Below are 21,930 nucleotides of genomic sequence, written 5' to 3' on the forward strand. Positions count from 1 at the left end.
CGGTACTGCAGCGGCCGTAAAGACGCGGCCCGCATTGTCTCCCGGCGCGCGAACCTGCCCCCTCTCCCGTCGCCCGCAGCCACGCCGCCGGTAATCGGGTTACGATAAAATTCAATTTAGATTTGGACGCGGCGCGCTCCCCTTCCTCGAGCGGTGCGGCCCGCCGGGGGGAGTGGCCTGCGCCGCGATTGGCCCGCAGCGGCAGCCCGGGGCGTGGCCCGCGCCGGCGCGGCCAACGGCGTGGCGCGGCGGGGCGCGGGCGCGGGAGCGGCCGGGCCGGGCGCGCTCAGTCGGTCGCCGCCGCCGCCGCCGCTCCACGGCTCGCGCTCGTGTTGTTGTTGTGTGACACAACAGGGCGAGAGCGGCGCACAGGCGAGGCCCAGGCAGCAGACGGCGACGCTATGCACGCGCTGTTCGGGGACCAGGGCGCCTACTACCGGCACCCGGGCGCCGCCTACCACCACCAGGCGGGCGCCGCGCCGCCCCCGCCGCCCACCTACCAGTACTCGGCGGCCGCCGCCGCAGCGGCCGCCGCGGGCGACCAGTACCCGCGCTACGGGTACGCCGCCGCCGGGTACCCGCTGGCGGCGGCGCAGCACCACCACCACGGGCCCGCCAAGGATATGGTCAAGCCGCCCTACTCGTACATCGCGCTCATCGCCATGGCCATCCAAAACGCGCCCGAGAAGCGCATCACGCTCAACGGCATCTACCAGTTCATTATGGAGCGCTTCCCGTACTACCGCGAGAACAAGCAGGGCTGGCAGAACTCGATCCGGCACAACCTCAGCCTGAACGAGTGCTTCGTCAAGGTGCCGCGCGACGACAAGAAGCCGGGCAAGGGCAGCTACTGGACTCTCGACCCGGATTCGTACAACATGTTCGACAACGGATCGTACCTGCGCCGGCGGCGGCGCTTCAAGAAGAAGGACGCGCTCAAGGAGAAGGAGGAGGCGCTGAAGCGACAGCAGGAGCAGCAGCAGCAGCAGCAGCAAGGGGCGGCAGCGGCGGCGCAGCAGAAGGCGGCCCTGGCCGAGCCGCACAAGCTCAAGACGGAGTGCGTGGTCGCCAAGGCGCCCAAGCGCGAGCCGCTCGAGCTGAGCACGTGCAAGTACCCCGACGTGAAGCCCGCCGTGCTCGAGCAGCAGCAACAGCAGCAGCAGCACGAGGCGGCCGCCTTCAGCGTGGACAGCCTGATGACGGCCGGCAGCGTGGCCGGCAGCGCCGCCATGTACCCGTACCACCACCACCACCACCACCACCACCACCAGTACCACGCGCAGCCGCCGCCGCCCGTCACGGTGGCGGCGGCCGACCACCACGACCAGTTCCGCACGCCGTGGTACGGCTCCCCGGACGCGGAGGCGGTCGCCGTGGCGGCGGCGTCGCTGTTCGACGGCGGGGGCGGCGGCGGGGGCGGCGGCGGGGGCGGCGTGGTGTCTGCGGCGCCCAGCTGCCAGCTGCAGCCGGCCGTGGCGGGCGCGGGGGCGGCCTTCCGCGCCACCTACTACCACCAGCCCGCGCCCGACTGCCCGGCCGCCGCCAAGTACTGAGCGGCGCCTCTCCTTGCGGTAGGTCGCCGCGGCAGCCACAGCTCTCGCTTTTTGCTTCACGCCGCTAACAGCTCAGAGGCTCGACAGTTCTCACAAATATCGTGCACGTACACGTCGAAGATGAAACAAAAACTCTACCGCCGGTACCTCACTTAGAACCACCACACGAGACTGATTAACCTAAAAAGTGAAATGGTGAATTGGTGTGACATCACATTCTCCAAGCACTTCGAAATAGCAACACTATGTGCAAAATCGAAACAAATTGAAGAGGTCGATGGAATAAAGTGTTAACCCGAGAGAACATAATTTTGATTTATTGTCTGTTGTACGTTGGTTAAATTCAGAGACAAGATCGTAAACACGATAACAAAACTTAACTAGTAGGCAGTTCTCTCTAGCGATAACTACTTGTTACTAGCATGTGGTGTATTCTAAAACACGAAGGATAATGTGGTCAGATTAAAACGATATTGAGAGTTAGCAATTTTTACTGCCAACCCCTTTCAGTTCCTGTAACGGGTCGTCAATATACACAGTGCCCCCCCCCCCCCCCCACACACACAAAAAAAGAAAAACAATCGACAGGTTCCATATACAGAAACGTCTAGTAAGCATCCTCTCTAAAATGCATACCGTAAGAGATGTAAGCACTTGTTCATCTTCGATACTATGAAACAAATCTCCTCTACTGCAAGATCTTTCCTTTCCATATTTTGGGCGGAGGATGTATTGACCGAAACAAGAGAAAAAGTCTAGTAAACGTGGCATCTGAAATGCATACTTTAAGAGCTATGAACACTTGTTCATTTTCGTTAGTGTGAAAAACATCTGCTGAAGAAATTCTCATAGCTCTTAAGGTACGCATTTTAGACCAAATGTTTACTACACCTTTTTTCTTTTCCAGGTCAATACTTCCTCCTCCCTAAAAACAGAAAGCAAAGATCCTGCAGTAGAAGAGAGTTGTTTCATACTATCGAAGACGAACAAGTGCTCATATATGACCATGTTTATTAGACTTTTTTTGTAATGACAGTCGCGCTGACATAGACTGCGTGAAATATAGACTGAAACGCTGAAACATTCTGAGTCAGGTCAGACGACAGAGTGAAGCTTCTTTATTGAAAATGAACCGATCCATTGCAGATAAAATAGCTTGTTAATTAATATTGCCGTTAAAAATGTAATAACTTTAATCGCAGTACGCTCCAGCACAAACTAGATGATCAGCGGTTTCGATTGGCCAAGTGCGATCTGAAGATGGCTGTTGGTCAAAGAATACGGGTTATCTACTACTAGGCTAGTAGATAGTATTGCGATCAAGACTATTAAAACTTTTAATGGTAGCCTAGTAATAAAAAAGTTATTTTACATCCAGTGGATTTTCTGTGCGTTTCTAACCGACTAGTCTTATAGAATGGTGGAGCGTTTTCACTGTCTGTTTCACAGCGAGACGATATATGTATAACGGGTCTCCTAAGAGGCGTCAGGCGCATTTCCTCGGGTATTTGTGGCAGATATTTGTAATCACGTTTTTGCTGTATGTAGGTGGCGTTGGCACAAACAATTCCCATGTCCTTCATGCGACGCACTGTGTCAACAAAAAGATTCGGTTTATTTCCGATTACAAATAATATGATTTTTAAATAGGGATTTTACGTGCTCATTCGATAGAGCGCTCCCAAATTAGTCCAGTCTGATATTCGTTGCATCGACTTGTGTTAACAGGGTCAGCAAAACGAAAAATTTAAACGGCAATCCAGCAGTGGCTCAGTAGTAGCGCTGCTTGCATGGTCGGGCCAGGGCAGAGCTATCCCTGCTGGTGTACCAGCCATTCTTCTTGTTTTACTGTCACTGTTTATACATCTCGATGAAAGAAATATTGCACTAGAATAATGTGGGAGGGATCTGTCGAATGGGACGCAAAATTCCGCTTTAAAAGTCATTCTGTTTAAGAAGGAAAACAAACCGACGCTTTCCGCCGACACTGGACGTCGCAGGAAAGAGATGACGAGCACGAATTGTTTGTACCGACTCTAGATACAAAATGCAAAAATAAATAACAGATATCTGCCAAAACAACAGAGAAAATGCATATGATGTCCCTCAAGAGAGACACACCCGCCTTATATATATCGACAAACTGCAACAGTGCGCAAAATATTTCAATATTTTACGATGTGGAACAGGGAAACGGTGTAACACGACATTCATAAAACTATCCAGGATAGTGGTAATAATGAAAAAAGTTATTTTATCTGCAATGAAGTGGTTGATTTTCACTGAAACCCCTCTATGTGTGTCCTGGCCGACAGGGTTTCGCGTCCTCGACAACAAGTAGTAGTGACCAGAACATTTCAATATTTTTACCACATGATATGTTCACAGCCCCACAAAACTTATGCCGATTGTTAACGTCCTGTGCTCATATGGGTTGATAGAATGCCAATAACAGTCTATAGTAAGCGATGAAATAGTTATAAAAAAAGATGCCTATTGATAGTTTCATTCAGTCAAGTAGATTTTTGATATGATGCCCATACTTAGTTAATTATAGTGCTTCTTTTGCATTTCTAGGTAGCTGAAAACGCAACAGATCTTTTCAGATGTGCGCCTGTTAGCTGTCATTACTGCACCATGCAATAAAAAAAGTGATGTCCTTAAGAATTAACAGTTCCTTATATACACAGTTCAAAATGCAGAAAAGTATACATACATAGGCCTAAGGTGAACAGTTCTGACTTTCATAGAGCATTAATTTTGAGCTGTAATTCCAATGCACCCCTAGGACTCCATGCCACCTAGTGTGCTTCATCTCTTTGCTGTGAGACTTAAACACGAATCGTAGTTGCTAATGTACTCATAAGCCAACATGTGTTGGTAGACAAAATGCTATGCGTATTGGAATAACAGCTCACAATGAATGTCAAAAGGTGACTCCTTGAAAGCGAACTGATGGCAACCTATAGTTTATCGCTTTTTACCTAGTGTTGTGCCTTCGGAATTATATTCTGATTTAGTTCTGTGCATTAACAAAGGACATTCTTAGCTCTAAAAACGATCGTCACGGTGATATGTGCTGTCAGTTCGTAAGATTCGTGTAGGCCGCTATTCAAGTGTTTCACTTTGTAACTCTGCTATACAAATACATACACCACATAGTTGGATCTGTGGTTAATAAATGGACTGTTTCGAAAGGAACGACACTATTCACTTACTGGAAACTAGTCATAAAAATTACTTGCTTCTCTGAGTGTCATTTTTTGAACATTTGTAAAAAAAAAAGTGTTCCATCAGTATGTAGGTTTTACTGTCAACAGGCCTCCAGCACTAAATGAAAAATGTGAATGATAAGCCTTTAATTTTCAAATTTAAATTGGAAGTTTTGCTTGAGGTACACGCCTTTTGTAGTGTACAGACGTTCCTCGAAGTTGTGTAGAGACATTCACAGTGTTGTGTTACTCATATGTATATATAATATATTGTTTATCGTTGTCTTTTTAATCAGTATTGTGTGAAATATGTATGTATTAACTCGCTCTGTGAGCGAGTATCTTTATCTCAGATGGTTCCATGGAACCTGAGAAAATAAATAAAGAATAAGTAAATGTATCTTTCTGTGTTTTTGACTGTATATATAATGAACTGTTATTCCTACAAAAGATTAAGGAATGTACTCAATTTGACGTGTCTGAAGTTATGGTGATCTTACACGCATAGGGAACTGTTTATCTTCTCAGTTCTTGTTTCGTCGCTATTTCTTGTTCCATGTCACTTAAAATTAGTACTCACTTATTACGAATCATATTTTGTACCTGCCGCCATGTGCTTCTAGTATTATTTCCTTACAAAGTGTTTACAGCAAATCACATATTGTCACCTTATACAACTGTTGTGGTAAGCACTCGATTATATGCAAAATATATTACACGGTTCTCCGAATAGACGCTGTTGTCGCTAGCCAATTTTAGATTTACTTTACTGTACTCGGCATAACACGTCCGTGTATTGATTATCATTTTAAGGAGCTTAGTGTTTAATGTAAAATCCAAAATGCAAACACTTCAAAGAGACAGATCTCGAAACACATCATGTAGAGCATAATAAGCAAAAGCTGAAAAGTGACTAGTGGATATTTGTTGTGGTCAAAAACTTAATAACACATGTACAAGTACTTACTCAGCACACCTGGAAATTTATACACATTAACATTTTACGTTATAGAGTAACTCAGACGACTGGCGTGTCACTCAATATCATTTGGCAACCTCAAGAATGTTAAATTGATTATTGAATGTCATTTGGCAAACTTAAGAATATTAGACTGATCGAAGACGACTGATGATTTTCTTTAAACGAATCTAACGAGGCGCATATGATGGAATATATTAATTTTTCAGTAGTTCAATACATGATTTTTAAGTAATTATTATGTAATAAGTAAAAAATAATATTATTACTTAGTCGACTTCTTGCATGACGTCTCGTATCAAAGCTGTCCTGCGAGAGACAGCAAATACGTTTCAGTTATATTACAGTTTTGGCCCGAATCAAGGTGTCTTACGGGAAGTCTTAAGCATTACGGGCGCAAGAAGACAGAGTACGGAAATCTTCAGTTAAATTTTTGCTCACCTAATGGGCTGTTTTACTTCTCGAGTGATACTGAATCATAAGACACGTAGTTTCAGTGAGTAAGTGTCAATAATACTTTGTTTTCAAGCATGAACCTAATAACGTTTAGCTTAATTTTTTTTTTACTTTTCCCTCTCGTCGCTTCTCTCTCCTATCTGTGGATTCTAATAAAATTTTCCAGCTTTTATTTAAAATATTGTAAAGATGAAAATCTGAAATGTCACAAACACTGCTCGAGCGTTTCTGTCCATTTGTATACATTTAATTTTCACGGAATTTTTAAAAGAAATGTTATTATTTTTTTCGTTGTCTGTAGCAGACACAGCAACCACACCACACCTGGTTATTTTCCCTGTAGCGAACACTTATCTCAGTTTTGGTCAAATCAATGAAATACTGAAATACACTTTCCTGGGGAGGGCCTAGAAGTCGAAAGCCGCTTCACACCTAACTTTAAAATGAATATTATTGTGAAACATAAATACAGTGTATTTTAGTTTTTAATATGTCTTGGTTTATCCAAGTATCGACGGAATATTGCGTACATGTTTAATCGCACCAGCACAACAGAAAACTTATTGAAAAGTAACATAATTTTTATAGCAAGGAAATTCGTTCTTCGAAGTATGCTGGAAGCAAAGGCAATGATCCGTACCTGTGGGAAATGATTTCCATGCGAATAGTTCATGGTACGTGAATAAAGGTTATGTTTTGTCAACACAAAGAATTAATTGAGAAGTGGGGTTTAGTGATTGCAGCCGTCGTTCCTCGCAGACGCTGATGTTTAAAGAACCTCTGTACGGTCTGAAAAAATTCTACATAAATATTCAGTCAGATTTTGATAAGATTTCAAAGGGGTAGCAACTCGATTCCAATTTTCAGGAACGTAAAATTATGCACTTCACAAAACGCAGGAAAGCAATGTCCGATTACTACAAAATCACTATTGGACTCAATCAACTCGTACTGTCACCTGGATGCAACAATTTGTAGGGATGTGAAATAGAACGTTCACATATAAAGTAGGTAGCAGTCTTCGGTTTGTTGGCAGGATACTGGCGAAATGCAATTTACCAAGGAAATTTCTTACGAAACACTCGTGCGATCCATCCTACAATATTGCAAATGGGATTACCAGGGAATATTAAACATATACAAATAAGGGCTGAACATATTGTCACAGGTTCTTTGGTCTACTGGAGAGCTTCTTGGAGATGCTGAAAAATCTGAATTGACTTTCGAATATAGTACGCTATCAATCTCACTAAAGGCAAAATTTTGAGGACTAGATTTAAGTAAGGAATCTAGTGATATACTGCAATCTACTACGTATCGATCCCTCAGGGCTACGGAGATAGGATTAAACTTATTGAGCGCGCACAAAAATATTTAAATAATGAATCCTTCCGCGCTTCACACGCGAATGGAGCGGCAAAACCTCTAATAAGTGCTGAATCGAAAGTATCCTCTGCCATGCACTTCGCAGTGGCTTGCAGAGTACAGATGTAGATCTCCCAACGCCAGTTGCGCTCCGGCACCCCCAGCACTTGAGGCCGCCTCGTGTTTGAAGAGAATGTGTGACACGCGGTAACAAATCGGTTAAGAAGGCTTACACGCACGTTGCGTCTTGTAAACGAGAGCATCAGGCCCCTAACTCCGTCGCGAGTTTCCTCTTTTTCTGTTTGTTTTCCAGTGGCGCCCGTCACGTCCCGACATTAGGCGTTAATTTATAACTGACGCCGTACTTGCCTTATTTTAGAAGGGTGCGATCCTTCATTTCAAGACACAGATCGTAAAACAACGAAGCCTCTGTTTCCGTAAAAGAATACATAATTGAAAAAGGAGGAAAGCCGCGCGTGCGTGGCTTGCAGCACTAACATATTAGCTCCAGTTCATTTTCTAGTGCAAAAATGTTCTCTTGTGCCTCATATCAATTTAATAGAAATTCTTAAACTTGTACTTTTTTCAAAATCTTTCTTTCTAAATGGTTGCAAACAGACTTATCGGGACGGTTGAAGGCGACAATAAAAGCATCACGAAAGGTACTCATACATTGAAACAAATTTCTTATACGAATATTTGCGGGACAGAGGGATTTCAGGCCGTTTATAATCTATTACAATCTTTGTATTCAGGTCAGTGATCAGGTTTCTACTTTATTTACGGTAAAAGTACGAAATTTGTAAGTGTATTAAATGAATGCTGCTGGTCTGTTTGTAACGAAGTATATTCCTCGTTTACATGTTGCGAAGGACCAGGACAGTGTGTATTTTGTCGAAAAAATTTGCTTGTTATTTGCCAAAACGCGCTGCTTAATTGAAACGGCGACACACAAACTACATGGATGTACGTTGGTTAATGCCTACATTATTTTGTCTTTACATGTAAGTAGAAAAAAGGAGGGCGTACGTAATTTCCCCTTTAGAATATTTTTGTCTGTTTTTCTCTCACTTGTATCATTTCCTTCACGCTATATAGAAAAGCTCACTGCAAGCTTAAAGAACGTGGAGTATCGTCTTATGCCTCTTAGTGGCAATGCTGGATTAACTATGACAAGTTTTACTGTCAACGTTATTAGTTTATATTAGTTGTTACTTGGTGTCAATACGTCAAAGAATAAATTTATAAGTAATATATGGCGCACTCGGATACGAATCCAGAAGGAGAAACATACTAGACCAGAATAAACTGAATAATCCAATACAGGACTGACTCCCTTTTTCAACTGAATATGTGTTACATGTCGCCAATTTCGCCTTTATCAAAGTACAGTTTCTTGTACTTCAGTACTTACCCATATATGTTACTCATCGTAAACTATAAGCAGCAGTGGTAATACCACGTTTAGTCATCCACGTAGCTGTCTGTGTATGTAATACAAGGATTATTTTCATGGATTTTTTGATTGTTGCGGTTGCCGGTTTTCAAATTGTCACAAGTTTGTGAACAAAGAAACCATCGCCAACAACAGCAAAATTTGTAAGTGACAAATTGTATCAAAACCTTGTGTGCAGAACAAGACAGGTACCAACCTGAACAACCGAATGTGCTGTTAAGTAGAATAAAGAGAAACCCACTGACGATGAAAATACCGGAAACGTAAAGGCAATGGGAAAATAGTGAACAACAAGAAATTGTGTTTACCTCATGCAGAATCTTCAAATTATAATTATTGATCAAGCAAACACTGACGAAGGTAGGAGCTTTCTGATGAGCATTACCTCATCATTAATGTACTGCAGTAGAAAGTTACCAGTTGTAATACTCGGCGTTAAATCTGAGCGTACTTTCTAAGCCATGAGAGACGATTGTTATTAATAAAGAAGCTCTGTAACAATTTACTCACTTTAACCCTGAAACGCTTTTATTTTGTGAATTTTCTGAGATATGATGAAATATTCCGACACAAACTGTCGACACATGCACAATGCCTCACAAAGACTCTTTTGTTTTTTTCAAATTTCATTACTTCCAAGTTCTCATATTGGCGTAATGGATAAGTGTTTACACAAGCCATCAACAGCACGTTAAATACATGAATTTTGACGGCGGTAGTTTCTTACTTGCAGCAACTACAAGGATATGTAAAATGTCTGTGGTGGTACGTCAACTATCCAAAAATCACTGGTACTGAAAAACTGTTCCAGTCTTCCGACAGAGATCTCGCTCCAATTTAAAGCGCGAATGGAGAACGGGAAACACATATTCACGTTTCATTCCAAAACGTAACTCGTCCGACGCGCATTGTGTTGCGGGATTGCAGAACAGAGCCGCGCTTGAAAAATGAGAACTGCTTTCATTTCAAGACATATGTTTCTACAGAGAAACATTTAAATTCCTAACTAATACTACGTTGTGTGCGTTGTGTGTTTACAAATACTTTTACTATACATAATGCTGGTTTTTCTCATAGTACTCATTTCTACTTGAATAGTGGCTCCTAGAAGATGTGCTAAATGTCATATTAACACGGTTACTGCATTAAAAATAGTGATTAGCGAGAAAACTTTCAAAATCAAACTGGAATTAAATGCGATGAAGTTGTTTAGCAACTGCGCCGTTTTAGAACACCACAATAGATCGCGAAATTCCATCGCGAGTTCATTGCAGCAAAAAAAATACTGGTATATTTTCTCCGAGACATATTCAATTTTGCCCACATGTAATACCGGAGTCTTACTAGTTAGTGTACCGAGCTGCCTGCGGATCTGCTGCATCAGGTATGTGATCATGGCGCGGAACATCATCTCTGTCAAGGTAAAACTTTAATTTTGAATTTGGGGGGACCGCTTTAAAATCCCATTTCCGTCATGGTCATGTAGATGGTACAGTTTTCTTTAAAACCATTGTGGGCTTATATCCATAAAATACCTTTGTCAATATCACCAGAGACCGACAGCTGGCCGTCAATATAAACAAATATAATTCACTGTTCCTGAGTACATGGAAAGTACCGATACTGTTTTATTACATTACAAACGATCAGTCTGGGCTTAGATTTTTCAAAAATGTCGTGGTATCTACACGGAGCCTTCTAAGGTTAAATGACTATCCACACAAAGTCTTCTAAGATTAAAAGAGCACACAAATGTAGTTACGGTACGGGAAATCTGTATACCACACTGAGATTCATGGGAAAATCCTTGAAGAATGTAGGGATGTGAAAGATCAGTTACGAAACATTCTTCTGATAGATTCTGAGAATTGTTGGTCAGTAAAAGGGTAGGGAATGAAGACGGAACGAGTTAACGAGAAAAATGGCCTAGTAAAGAACGTAATGAAACGAAGTGTTAAAATGGGTGGTCATACGTTACGACATGGGTCGTGGTTGAATTTCCGGTTGGGAGACAGAGCTAGATTCGAGTACGTAATTTAGGTCTCGATGTCATGAATATGGGAATGGAGAATTACATCAAATCATCCTATCCTTAGGGTGGATAACCACATATGGATCTTCACTACTAGAAAAGATAGCACAATCGGTAGCCAAAATTGATAAGAGTGAAAATATACGCCATTAAAAACAAAAACGTCTGAGTAAACATGTGTCCAAGAAGCAGCCAATTACGTGATTATTGCGGACGTGTGATTACGAGCCACGACTGACTTATAAATGGTATTTATACTATTAGTTAGCAAAAATCAATTTGGAATGTAAACTATCTAGTTGGACTACAGTTTCATCCAACGGCTTACCTTAACAAGAAATGTAATGCAGCTTCAGCACAATACATATTTAAGTTTAATGTACTCTCCTATCTTTTAAAGCAGCAGTCATCAAACTAATCAAGTATTCGTGCTGCCCGCGGTTCTCAGCCGTATTTTCATAGCACTGTGCGTATACCAAGTAATAGCCAAATCCAAAAAGTCAACTAGCTTTAAGAGCTTCTTAATTGTACAGTTTTCCTGCTCAGTAACAAACAAACATATTTACAGAGACAGCAGTGTTTTAAGATGTTATTAATTTTGCGGTGAATTTTGCCCTGAACTAATTGAAGTTGGCCGCTTATATCAGGGGCAGAGGAGCAAGTACCACGGCCACTGCAGGGTGAGTGGGTGTGAGAGGGGGAATGTTTCATTGTTTGTCTTGCTGTAATGACAACTCACGGGAGTAAGCGAATGGTACCGACGACTCGGAAGTAGCATGTATTCGTAAATGCGCATCACACAAACTGTCATCTTCAAATTCGGCTCTTATTTCTAGCATGGAACTTTAATTAAGACTGTTGCAATGCAGTACAGTGAGTAGAGGAAAATTAGTATTTATATCATTTATGGAAGTCTTCTGATGGTGTCTTATATTCAAAAATGCATTGAAATATATTTACAAATACTATTATCAATCAGAGTCATTTGCACACATAGTAAAACCAACAATACTTCAGCACGCAACTGCAGTATCGCACGTGTTACATCGCTGAGGTTGGAAGCAATCTGAAACAGAGAACAACCGACACGAAGTGTTCCGAATGAGGCAAACGTCTAACGGTCAGTACTCGAGGGCCAGCGGCCAACTTACCGCACCCTTACATAGTTAGTATTTTGGAACTGATAATATTCTAATTTATCTAGGTTAGGCATTAATAATAATACCCGAGTACTCATTGTTGAGCAAAATAAGTTTGACAAGCAGCGCGTTAAACGAATTGTTCCACTGTCCTCGTCTCATTTGGATGCAGTACAGCACAGGTCTTTCAAGCGAGATACGACTTTTCTTTTTTTTTTTCAAACAAAAAATAGGCTCTGAGCACTATGTGACTTAACTTCTGAGGTCATCAGTCCCCTAGAACTTAGAACTACTTGAACCTAACTGACCTAAGGACATCACACACATCCATGCCCGAGGCAGGATTCGAACCTGCGACCGTAGCAGTCGCGCGGTTCCAGACTGTAGCGCCTAGAACCGCTCGGCCACTCCGGTCGGCTTTTTCAAACATCTTCGGAACTTCTCGTGAGCCTTGACAAGACTGTGCAATTTGCGCCTCCAGTTCGTGAACCGTATGAAAGGTAGTGAGGCACGCTCCACTGTTGAGAGGACCTCAGAGAGGAAAATCCTGAGGATTGAGATCATGTGGCCTTGGAAGTCAAAGTTTTGCTCAATCATCCGTCTAGGACCATATTGACGCGTTCGATATCGTCTCAGGTCAGCAGCAAAATGTGTCGGTGTCTCATCATGCATCTGCCACATTCCCAAATCACGGGAAATACTTTAATTTTGAACGCATTTAAATGGAGGCTTAATCGAAAAGTGTAGATTTCAAAAACAATTTTACTGCCTAGGACGGTGTTTTATATTGAAGTCGGCGACGACTCTTACGCAGAAATTCATAACTATTGTGGAAACGACTTGTTTGCGGACGCATGTTTACTGGAAAGCTTTTGCCCGAGATAGGGAAACTACAGAAAGTAAGTTCCACATGCCATTCCACACTAACAGCGAGACCAATGCGCAACACGAATGGCGCTGTCAGCAGGGAGTAAGCCTACATGTTCGTGACTTCCTGCAGACAGTTTTGCAGTGGTGTGGGTAATAGATGCATCACAGTGGTCGAGTGAAATGACACGAAAACTAGAAAGGCACTCCAAAGCTGAAGTACAGAATCCGATTACTAATTTTGGAGTGTTTAGGACCTAGGATTTATCTGCTTTGGACATGAAACCGATTGCTGTCTTATCGGAAAATTCATGTTGTTATGCGAAACTGTCACATCAAGCTCTTGGGGTGCTCTAGACTGGCGCAGCTAAGACGGTCAACTTATAAAAGCGGAATACTGGAGGAAAAGGTTAATTTAAAATTGGTACTAATCACACCTGGCTATATGTCTTCGGACAATTATTGCATGAAAAACTTCTGAGTTGCGCTCAGAGTCGCATTAGAATTCTGACAGTATGTGGACCAAATGCAATGTCACAGCAGCAGTGCAATATTGTTAATAGTTTGATGCAGGCCGCACAGACGTGGCTGATCTGGGGAGGAAGAAATTTTCCAGTGATGAAGCCGTCCACACAGTGGTTCTCGAATGGCTTGTGATCAAGGAGCGGATTTCTGTCGTCGAGGAATTGAACGATTTGTAGAACGCTCCGACCGTTGTTTACAGTGTCTTGGCGTCTACGTTTAAAACTAGTACCTTGTATTTATGTCACTTTGACGTGTACTGCAGCATTAGTAAAAGTTACATGTTTCTCTCAGAGCCTTGAAAGAAACCTGTAGATCAAATATAACTTACTTTTTGGAATCCCATCGTGTTGTTTGCTTTCGGTATGAATTATAACACAACCCGCATGTGGTTCTTCCCGCCCAGCATGTGAAAAAGATCGTACAGTGAACTGTGAATCACGGATCTATGTGAGTGGTTAAGGAGCAGTCCTGAACGTCCTCGACGTATAGCATCTGTCCTGGGTTCGCCTCTGAGCGGGGCGGGAGCAGCATAGGCAGTTGCATCAGGGGCAGGTGCAATGGCGGGGCGCTCTAGTAGGGGCCGTTACAATTTGGCTGGTAAAGGCTGGCACAGACCCTACGGGCGCTGTCAGCCGCCGTTCGAAGCTGACGATGGTGAGACGCGCTAATCGGAACGCCTTGTTCTCGTCCGCCGCGGTGTGGATCTTGGCGGAGCCGATGTTGTGCCGCGCCTCACTCCTGTTGTCAAGGCTCAGGACTCACCCACACGCGTGTTGTCCATTCTGTTACAGTGTGAAGAACAGGCGCAGCTCGCCCAAGACATGTGTGTTTCTAAAACGACAGTAGCACATTTCGGAACTAATTTAAAAAACTTCCAATATACGACACATCTGTTCCATATTATTTTGTGATAAAACTTTTGCTCATGTTGCCGACATAATTTTGCAAAGTATCTTGACACTAAACTGCTGACGTAAAGTTGATATTTAACAATGATTACCACTCAATTCACTGTTTTACATTTGAGATACAAGTTTCTTTCAAGGCTGTGACAGAAACAAGAATAGAACGGTTGCCACAGATAACTAATAAAAGACTCGATGCGCACGAGTGCGTAACAACCGCACAAACTCCCAAGGCCAGAAACAGTGTGATACACACAGGGCGATATCGCAGCAATAATCACGCAGCAGTGCTATGGAGATAGGCAGAAGGAGGCAGGCAGTGTGGTTGCTATGTAATAAAACAGTGATTGAATTCATCTGGGTGGTCAGAAGCAGTCTGAAAAGCTTGTATGGCTCTTGCAGGTCAGGCTGTGGTTAGAAGTAAGTATTAAGAAAAAAATCGATGCGTTAGGCATTTTACGAGCCAATCAGCACTGAAGTTAGCCGATCAGGCCGTTCCGATGCGCGCGCAAATTCAAGCGGCCCGTCAGGTGCAATTAGTGTCAGCTTTTCTCATAGAGTAGATGACTCTGCACATGACCGCTCAGCCTTTGGTTCGCGTTCGATGCTTACTACCGTCCCACTTTTGTGTCGCTCTCGTTTGTTTTTAGGAGGCCAGGGAAGCAAGCTTTTGCTAATTACGGCTATTTGAATTTTTGTACGACCAGACTCGAGCAAAAACATCGAACACGGACACAAACATATATAATGCAACAGTGAAGCTTGCGTATGTCATTCTTTTCTTGATCCGATTTTGCAGCAAAGCCCTCACGAAAACATGACACGCGTGAAACAATGCTGGTCTTTGCTTGATATTGTTGTACTCCTTGCGAAAAGTGTCTCATATTTCAAGGTATTTATTCACCTCCTCATTAAACAGTTCCACATCCGTACCAGCTGCGTCCACGGCAGGGTTCCGAAACGTCTATATCGTCCTTTCCTCCTATTCAGCGAGACCGCTGCGAAGCAGCAGTGTAGTTGGCGAAACAATTCACACACAGCGCCCTCGCGACGTGTTGACGGCTTCCTGCCGTAGTTGTATTGCTCCATTAATTCACACCTAATGCTTAAACGAGCGAGAAAATGACGTGGTCAGCTCGCTGTGATAAAATCGCTTGTGTGCATTGAGCCTTATATGACACGTCCTTTGCCTACTAGTCGACAGTCATGTAGCCAGTTGTGATTAGCACCAATTTAAAATTATCCTTTTCTCCAGTATGCCGATTTTATAAGTAGACTCTCTCAGCTGCGTCGGTATAGAGCACCCCAACAGCCTGATGTGACAGTTTCGTATAACAGTTTGAATTTCCGGATAATACAGCAATCGGTGTCATGTTGAAAGCAGATCAATCCTAGGTTCCAAATACTCCAGAACTAGTAATCGGATTCTGAAGAGTGAAACGCCATTGAAGTACGTTACAAATTACTACAGCTCCATTTGAAAAGGAGTTTTTGATACAGTTATCTCTCTAACTGATGTGGCTATGAAAACTATAGGTCATTTAATCAGAACTTTTTCACAATTCATCTAGGTGGAACAAAGTTACGATATCTTAACTGGCACCAGACATGTTTGAGGTAAACAGTTTCGCTGCATCACGCCTAGTCTGAAAGGGAGAATAACACCGAAGTTTAAAGATTATAGTCAGAGGGAAGAGATCTATTCGGATGTTATAAGAAGAATGATATCCTCATCTGAACTCCTTTAGTCTCACTTAAAGGTCGGCCGTGGTGACCAAGCGGTTTTAGACGCATCAGTCTGGAACCACGCGACCGCTACGGTCGCAGGTTCGAATCCTGCCTCGGGCATTGATGTGTGTGATGTCCTTAGGTTAGTTAGGTTTAAGTAGTTCTAAGTTATAGGGGACTGATGACCTCCGATGTTAAGTCCCATAGTGCTCAGAGACATTTGAACCATTTAGTCTCACTTTAAAGTCTTGCATCCGCAGCCTTGGTTACTAAAATTTTGTAAACCATTTTAACTCGTTCAGTACGCTGGAGCTGTAACGGTACGATTTCCCCTGGTTTAAATTTTCATCTGCTGAAGTCAAGCTTGGTAATTTACGTTCCATTGGCTAAGAATGTACAGGGCCATGATCACCACATTTTAATACGTCATAGGGTGTCATATTTTACTATTCCAGAATGAAATTTTCACTCTGCAGCGGAGTGTGCGCTGATATGAAAGTTCCTGGAAGATTAAAACTGTGTGTCGGACCGAGACTCGAACTCGGGACACTTGCTCTCGAAAGGCAATGGTCCCGAGTTCGAGTCTCGGTCCGGCACATAGTTTTATTCATCAGGAGGTTTCATATTTTATTACTATTAGGTGCGATTTGACCCTAACGGATCACGCAAAACTATTACGTTTCAATCTTCGGAGTTTACACACAGCTCTCATTATTTCTCCCCGAATTATTTTTCAGGGGATACTACTCACCTGCTAATTTTTTAGCTGTATAAGTCTCTGTTAAAAATATCAGGTGGGCCTATACGAGCCTGATGGTTTTCAGTTGTTCTATGTACGTCGCAATTTTGTGTGTCTTGTTCTTATGAGTGAATATGCACATAAAATTTCAATCTTCTTCTTCTTATCTCTGCCGCGACGTTTGATAGTTTTTTGGTTGTTATTCGGGTTTTTAGTTTGTATCCTTCTTTTGTTGTCTGTGCCAAGTATCTTTCTTAGAATTTTGCGTTCTTTTTTTAGGATGTATTCCAGAACGTCTTTTCGCTAGCTTACAATACTTCAGGCTTGATAACTATGTTATAGTGTTGTTAAGAAGAACGACGAAGTGTTCCTTCGGACATGTATGCATGTCGTGCACGGATAGCCAAAGCGGGTAATGCGACCGCTCGCGTGAAGCCCGATATCCGGGTTCAAGTACCGCGCCTGCGCAAATTTTCACTGTCGTCGTTGTCTTGTACAGGTGGTGGTTGTCCGTATTCTCAACTGCGAATACATTTCGCGTATTTCGTAATGACTGTATTCACAGCAGTACCTATTCCTCCGGACATGCATACGTGTCTGAAAGAAAGCTGCATCGTTCTTCTTAGCAACAAAGGCACTGCAATATTGTATTTATCTGCCGAAAACGGGCAGCGAATTTTAATTCAAATATCGTCACTTGTGCGAGAATTACACAATGTGTGTAGGAGTACAGGCTGTGAAGCAAGAACGACGACACATCGAAGTTTGGGTCTGGCGGTGAGTGGTGTACGGTTAGCCAAAGCGGTTAACACGACCGATCGCGTAAAGAGAGACATCCAGGTTCGAGTTCCGGTCCGGTACAAACTGTCATTATCGTCATTTTCTTGTACAGCTGATGGCTTTTCTTATTCGCAACTGCGAATACATTTCATGACTCATTTTTGTGTGTGTGAACATACATTTTTTTTGTTGCTGCAGATGTTGTAGGTTTTATCGTAAGCACTCGTAGGTTTTTGCATTCGAATTTTCTGTGCAAATTCTCCCTGTAGGCTGACGAATTTCGCCTAAACACTAGAAGTATGAAACCTTCTCCATTTGTCCATATTTTATAAGTGGTTTTTGAGTGGAATATTTTGAGCAGATGTTCTTAGCTCTTTGGGAGGAGATTTGGAGACCAGCTCTTTCTGCACATTCCTTGCGAGTTTATATCTGTTTAATTGCTGTTTTCTCGTTGTCTGCTAGTATTGCCAGATCATCTACGAAATCTAGACAAGAAATCTGGATGTCAGTTTCAGGTCTTCCTAACCGTATGTGTTTCCGATGGTTTTGATTTTTAAGTTCTTTTTCCTACTGTCATGTTTTTGATGAGATACATTCCACGAATTTTAACTTTCTGTCGTTCTTACTGAAACGGGTTCGTTCTGCATAACATTTCCGCAACAATGGGAAGTCAGATGAAGTGTTGAACGTTGTCACACATTGCATAGTGTTTTGATAGTCATGTAGTTTATTTAACAAATCTATGCTAACAGAACATAACGTTACATCATGTTACGCTGATACATCTCTTGGTGTAATAAGTTTTGCATTGTGTATTTGTGAATTTATTGGTGGATTCACTGATTTTATGGCGAAAATTACTTACGATGTATGCGAATGTATGTGATCCGCAAGTAGGAGTCAGACAATGAAGCGAAGTTCCAATGGATAGAGTACCATAGAAGAGCTTTCAGTTGGCCTTGTGGCAGCTTTCGGCAACTGTTTAAGCTAACTTAGGTACTGCAAACGAAACAAGAATGACTCAGACGCAAGGCAGTTGCTGTTAGGGGAGAAACAAAAAAATTGTGCGAGAAAACAGGAAGAGTGTATCGCCATCTTTAGCCCTCTCAGGTGTCAGTACCACATCTTTCCCCTATAGAACGCTGCAGGTTGAGGCCAGTATATTGGCACTCGGTCTCGAATGGGAAAAAATTGTGATATAAAGCAATAATAAGTATTACTGCATGTAATGCAAATAGACAAAAACCGTAATACTGACACAGTCCTCTCACTTTTAAACGAAAAGTAATTATTATTACGGTTATCCGTATTTATGTCGGCGAATATCCGAATCGGCGCAGTCTATTATCCGCAAAGCAGTAATTGCTGCGGAAAGCCTTGCGACATCCGCATCTGCGCAGCTTCTATTGATGGGGTTATTCATGCAGCATTAAGTGCGTGAACAGTTTGACTCCCTTTCGTACGAACCACAACACGGAAGGAGTGCTGGAATGATTGTCATCACACGCTTTTCTTTATCGGGCAAAGCATTATCGTCCAGTTGTACCTGTACACGACGCCATAGCGTGTGTGTGAAACCCCTTACCTCCTTTTATAACATGAAGATGAGTTTACTTGAAACGTTTAAATATCGTTGATTTGTTTAACATCAAGTGACTAAATTTTTCTCCGGCGATCATAACGGCAATGTATAAATAAAAAAAATCACATTTATAAAATGGTCGCACACCTCTTACGTGGCTTTATGTCACACCTCGAAAGCTACATTAAGAACATACCACAAGAAGGAATTGGTTTGTGGGACGTCTCCCTCTGCGGCCAAGTTATCATTGCACTGGAAGGAGAAAACTAGTATCAGAACCCATAAAATAGATTTTTGAGGATTTTACATTTAGTGGATGAAATGAACTGAAAATATTAGGTTAAACAGGAAATCATGAAGAAACGTATATGTTCGGTAGAGACGCTCCTACACGATAGCTTCCCGTACGTAGTCCAGTATATACCACTTCCAGAGAACAGAAATGCTTTTTACACTTCTTGTTCCTACGCTTCTCTTTTAACTTATGTGAACATTTGAGACACAGCGTATCAAATGGTTATTAATCGCTCGAGCAAAATAGCTCTATACAATACTTTCATTTGCTAAATATTAATTGCCGTGAAGAACAAATCAGAATTTGATATCACCTTTGTTGGAAGAAATTCAAGATAGAAGCTGCATTTTAGGCCCAGACCACGCTAACATTCTAGATGTCGCGATACATGCACAGCTTTATAAATGTGTTCTTCATATACAACACCGCCAAAATAACAGATTGCCTCGAGAACTGAAAGAAGATTCATAGGAAGCATCTTTTACATGCTTTACTCTGCATTTTTGGATAAAGTACTACTGTCCATCGTCTGTTCATTGTGAGCCAGCCAGAGTGGCCGAGCGGTTCTAGGCGCTACAGTCTGGAACCGAGCGACCGCTACGGTCTCAGGTTCGAATCCTGTCTCGGGCATGGATGTGTGTGATGTCCTTAGGTTAGTTAGGTTTAAGTAGTTCTAAGTTATAGGGGACTGATGACCTCAGAAGTTAAGTTCCATAGTGCTCAGAGCCATTTGAACCATTTTTGTTCATTGTGAAACTGAACACGAGAACAAGCAAATAATTTTGAAACTGGTAGTAGGGAGGAAGAAGAAAGTTTTATCAGAACTGTTATTTTCAGTGGACCAAAACTGATTTTATTAATTTTTCTAGAAAGTTTCAGTATGTGTTAGGTTTTCACTAAGTAGTCATAACAACTACAAGGCTAACATACGATTTTGATAATTTTATGTTTTATTATGGAGATAAAGTGTTGCTATTTCATGGAAGAACTCTGCTTTCGTGAATAATGCCGTGGGGGAAAAATGCTGTTACTACATCATTCGAAGCATGAGCTTCTATATTTTCAGTCCTTTTTGTCAGTTCGAACCTGAAATACTACCATGCACTGCCTTTTTTTAATTCGGAAGATATCGTCCATATTTTTGCTGTCTGTAACATCGCACCATAGACATAGAATACTTTGAGATCGGTAGAATTTGTGGTAAAACTAGCTCTTCCGAAACGCTAATCCAATCATCAGTTAGGACACTCGATGCTTATGATACATGTGAGGCGTTAAAACTTTTCTTCCACCAAAACCGCTATGTCGTTCATTTCCAGATGAGAAAGTTAGTCTTTCTAACTTCGCTACGTCACAGTTGAGGTACAAAACTCTATTTCACTCGCAAGTGTGTCCCTGGCAAATAAATTCAAACCCACTGCATAGTGGTAATTAGAACACAAGCTGTGAGTTAAAAGAAATGATAACAACACTGCGTATGCTTACGGATTGAGGCGTTTCTGTCAATATGACGCCAAGAAGGTTGTTTTCTTTCTGCTTAGAAATATTTGTGTGTAGACATTCATTTAGAGCATTGGAAATGTTTGGACATTAAAATATATTTTTTTTAAATATATGAGTACTTCTGACAATCATGTTCGTAAATTCCATAATTAAAGCAGTCATATGAATATCGTTGAAAAACAGTGGACAACAGGACATAAAATTTTGTGGCACATTTCTAATGGATATGGGACGTAATTTTACCACCAAACACAAATGTCAGGGTGTTAGTATTGAAATGCACGGCCGATTTCTTTCCTCATCCTTCCCTACATCCGAACTTGTACTCCGCCTCTAATGACCTAGTTGTGGACGGTATGTTAAACTCCAATCTTTCTTCCAGCAATTCGTATATTACTTTCTACTACGTCCTTCCTCCATCGCACTAACTCATTTTTTTTTCAAGAATAGTGGTCGAAAATCTGTTGTGTCTAAATATATGCCAAAAAGTGTCACTTTATAGCAGGTGAATGTAAATGAAAAAAATACGAGTTGTGATGCAATGTAATTATATTATTCCAAACTGCGGTTAAATTGCAGTATAACTCTCTTAAAGTCACTGTCCACAGTGCCTTTTATTTGGTTTAATATTAGCTTATATGTGTTATATTAGGGGCAGTTTTTTATTTTATTTCGATTTATTTCTCTACATTGTGGTCTTTGAAGGCGGTCATCGTGCAGTGGCATTGTAAGCAGGAATCAAGGCTGCAAAGTAAAGGAAAAAAAGCCATTACGCCATTTAGAGTTTTCGGATTCGTAAGTTATTTTACGCCGA

The 21,930-nt window shown here is 42.1% G+C and overlaps 1 protein-coding gene and 1 long non-coding RNA gene across 2 annotated transcripts in view; both read left to right on the plus strand.

The window, feature by feature from the left end:
• Positions 1-303: 303 nt before the first annotated feature.
• On the plus strand, positions 304-1,382 carry LOC124613532 (fork head domain-containing protein crocodile-like; the record flags this gene model as incomplete). Its single annotated transcript, XM_047142242.1, has 1 exon — positions 304-1,382. A coding segment is annotated over exon 1 (981 nt), but the record flags the coding sequence as incomplete, so codon positions are not given.
• Positions 1,383-1,429: 47 nt separating this feature from the next.
• Positions 1,430-21,930, plus strand: part of LOC124613925 — a 637,976-nt gene continuing 617,475 nt past the window's right edge. The window contains exon 1 of the long non-coding RNA XR_006979656.1: positions 1,430-1,571. This is a non-coding gene — a long non-coding RNA (uncharacterized LOC124613925). The remainder of the gene's footprint in view (positions 1,572-21,930) is intronic.

The sequence above is a fragment of the Schistocerca americana genome, chromosome 4, assembly GCF_021461395.2.
Source record: "Schistocerca americana isolate TAMUIC-IGC-003095 chromosome 4, iqSchAmer2.1, whole genome shotgun sequence".
Taxonomy (NCBI): Eukaryota; Metazoa; Arthropoda; class Insecta; order Orthoptera; family Acrididae; genus Schistocerca; species Schistocerca americana.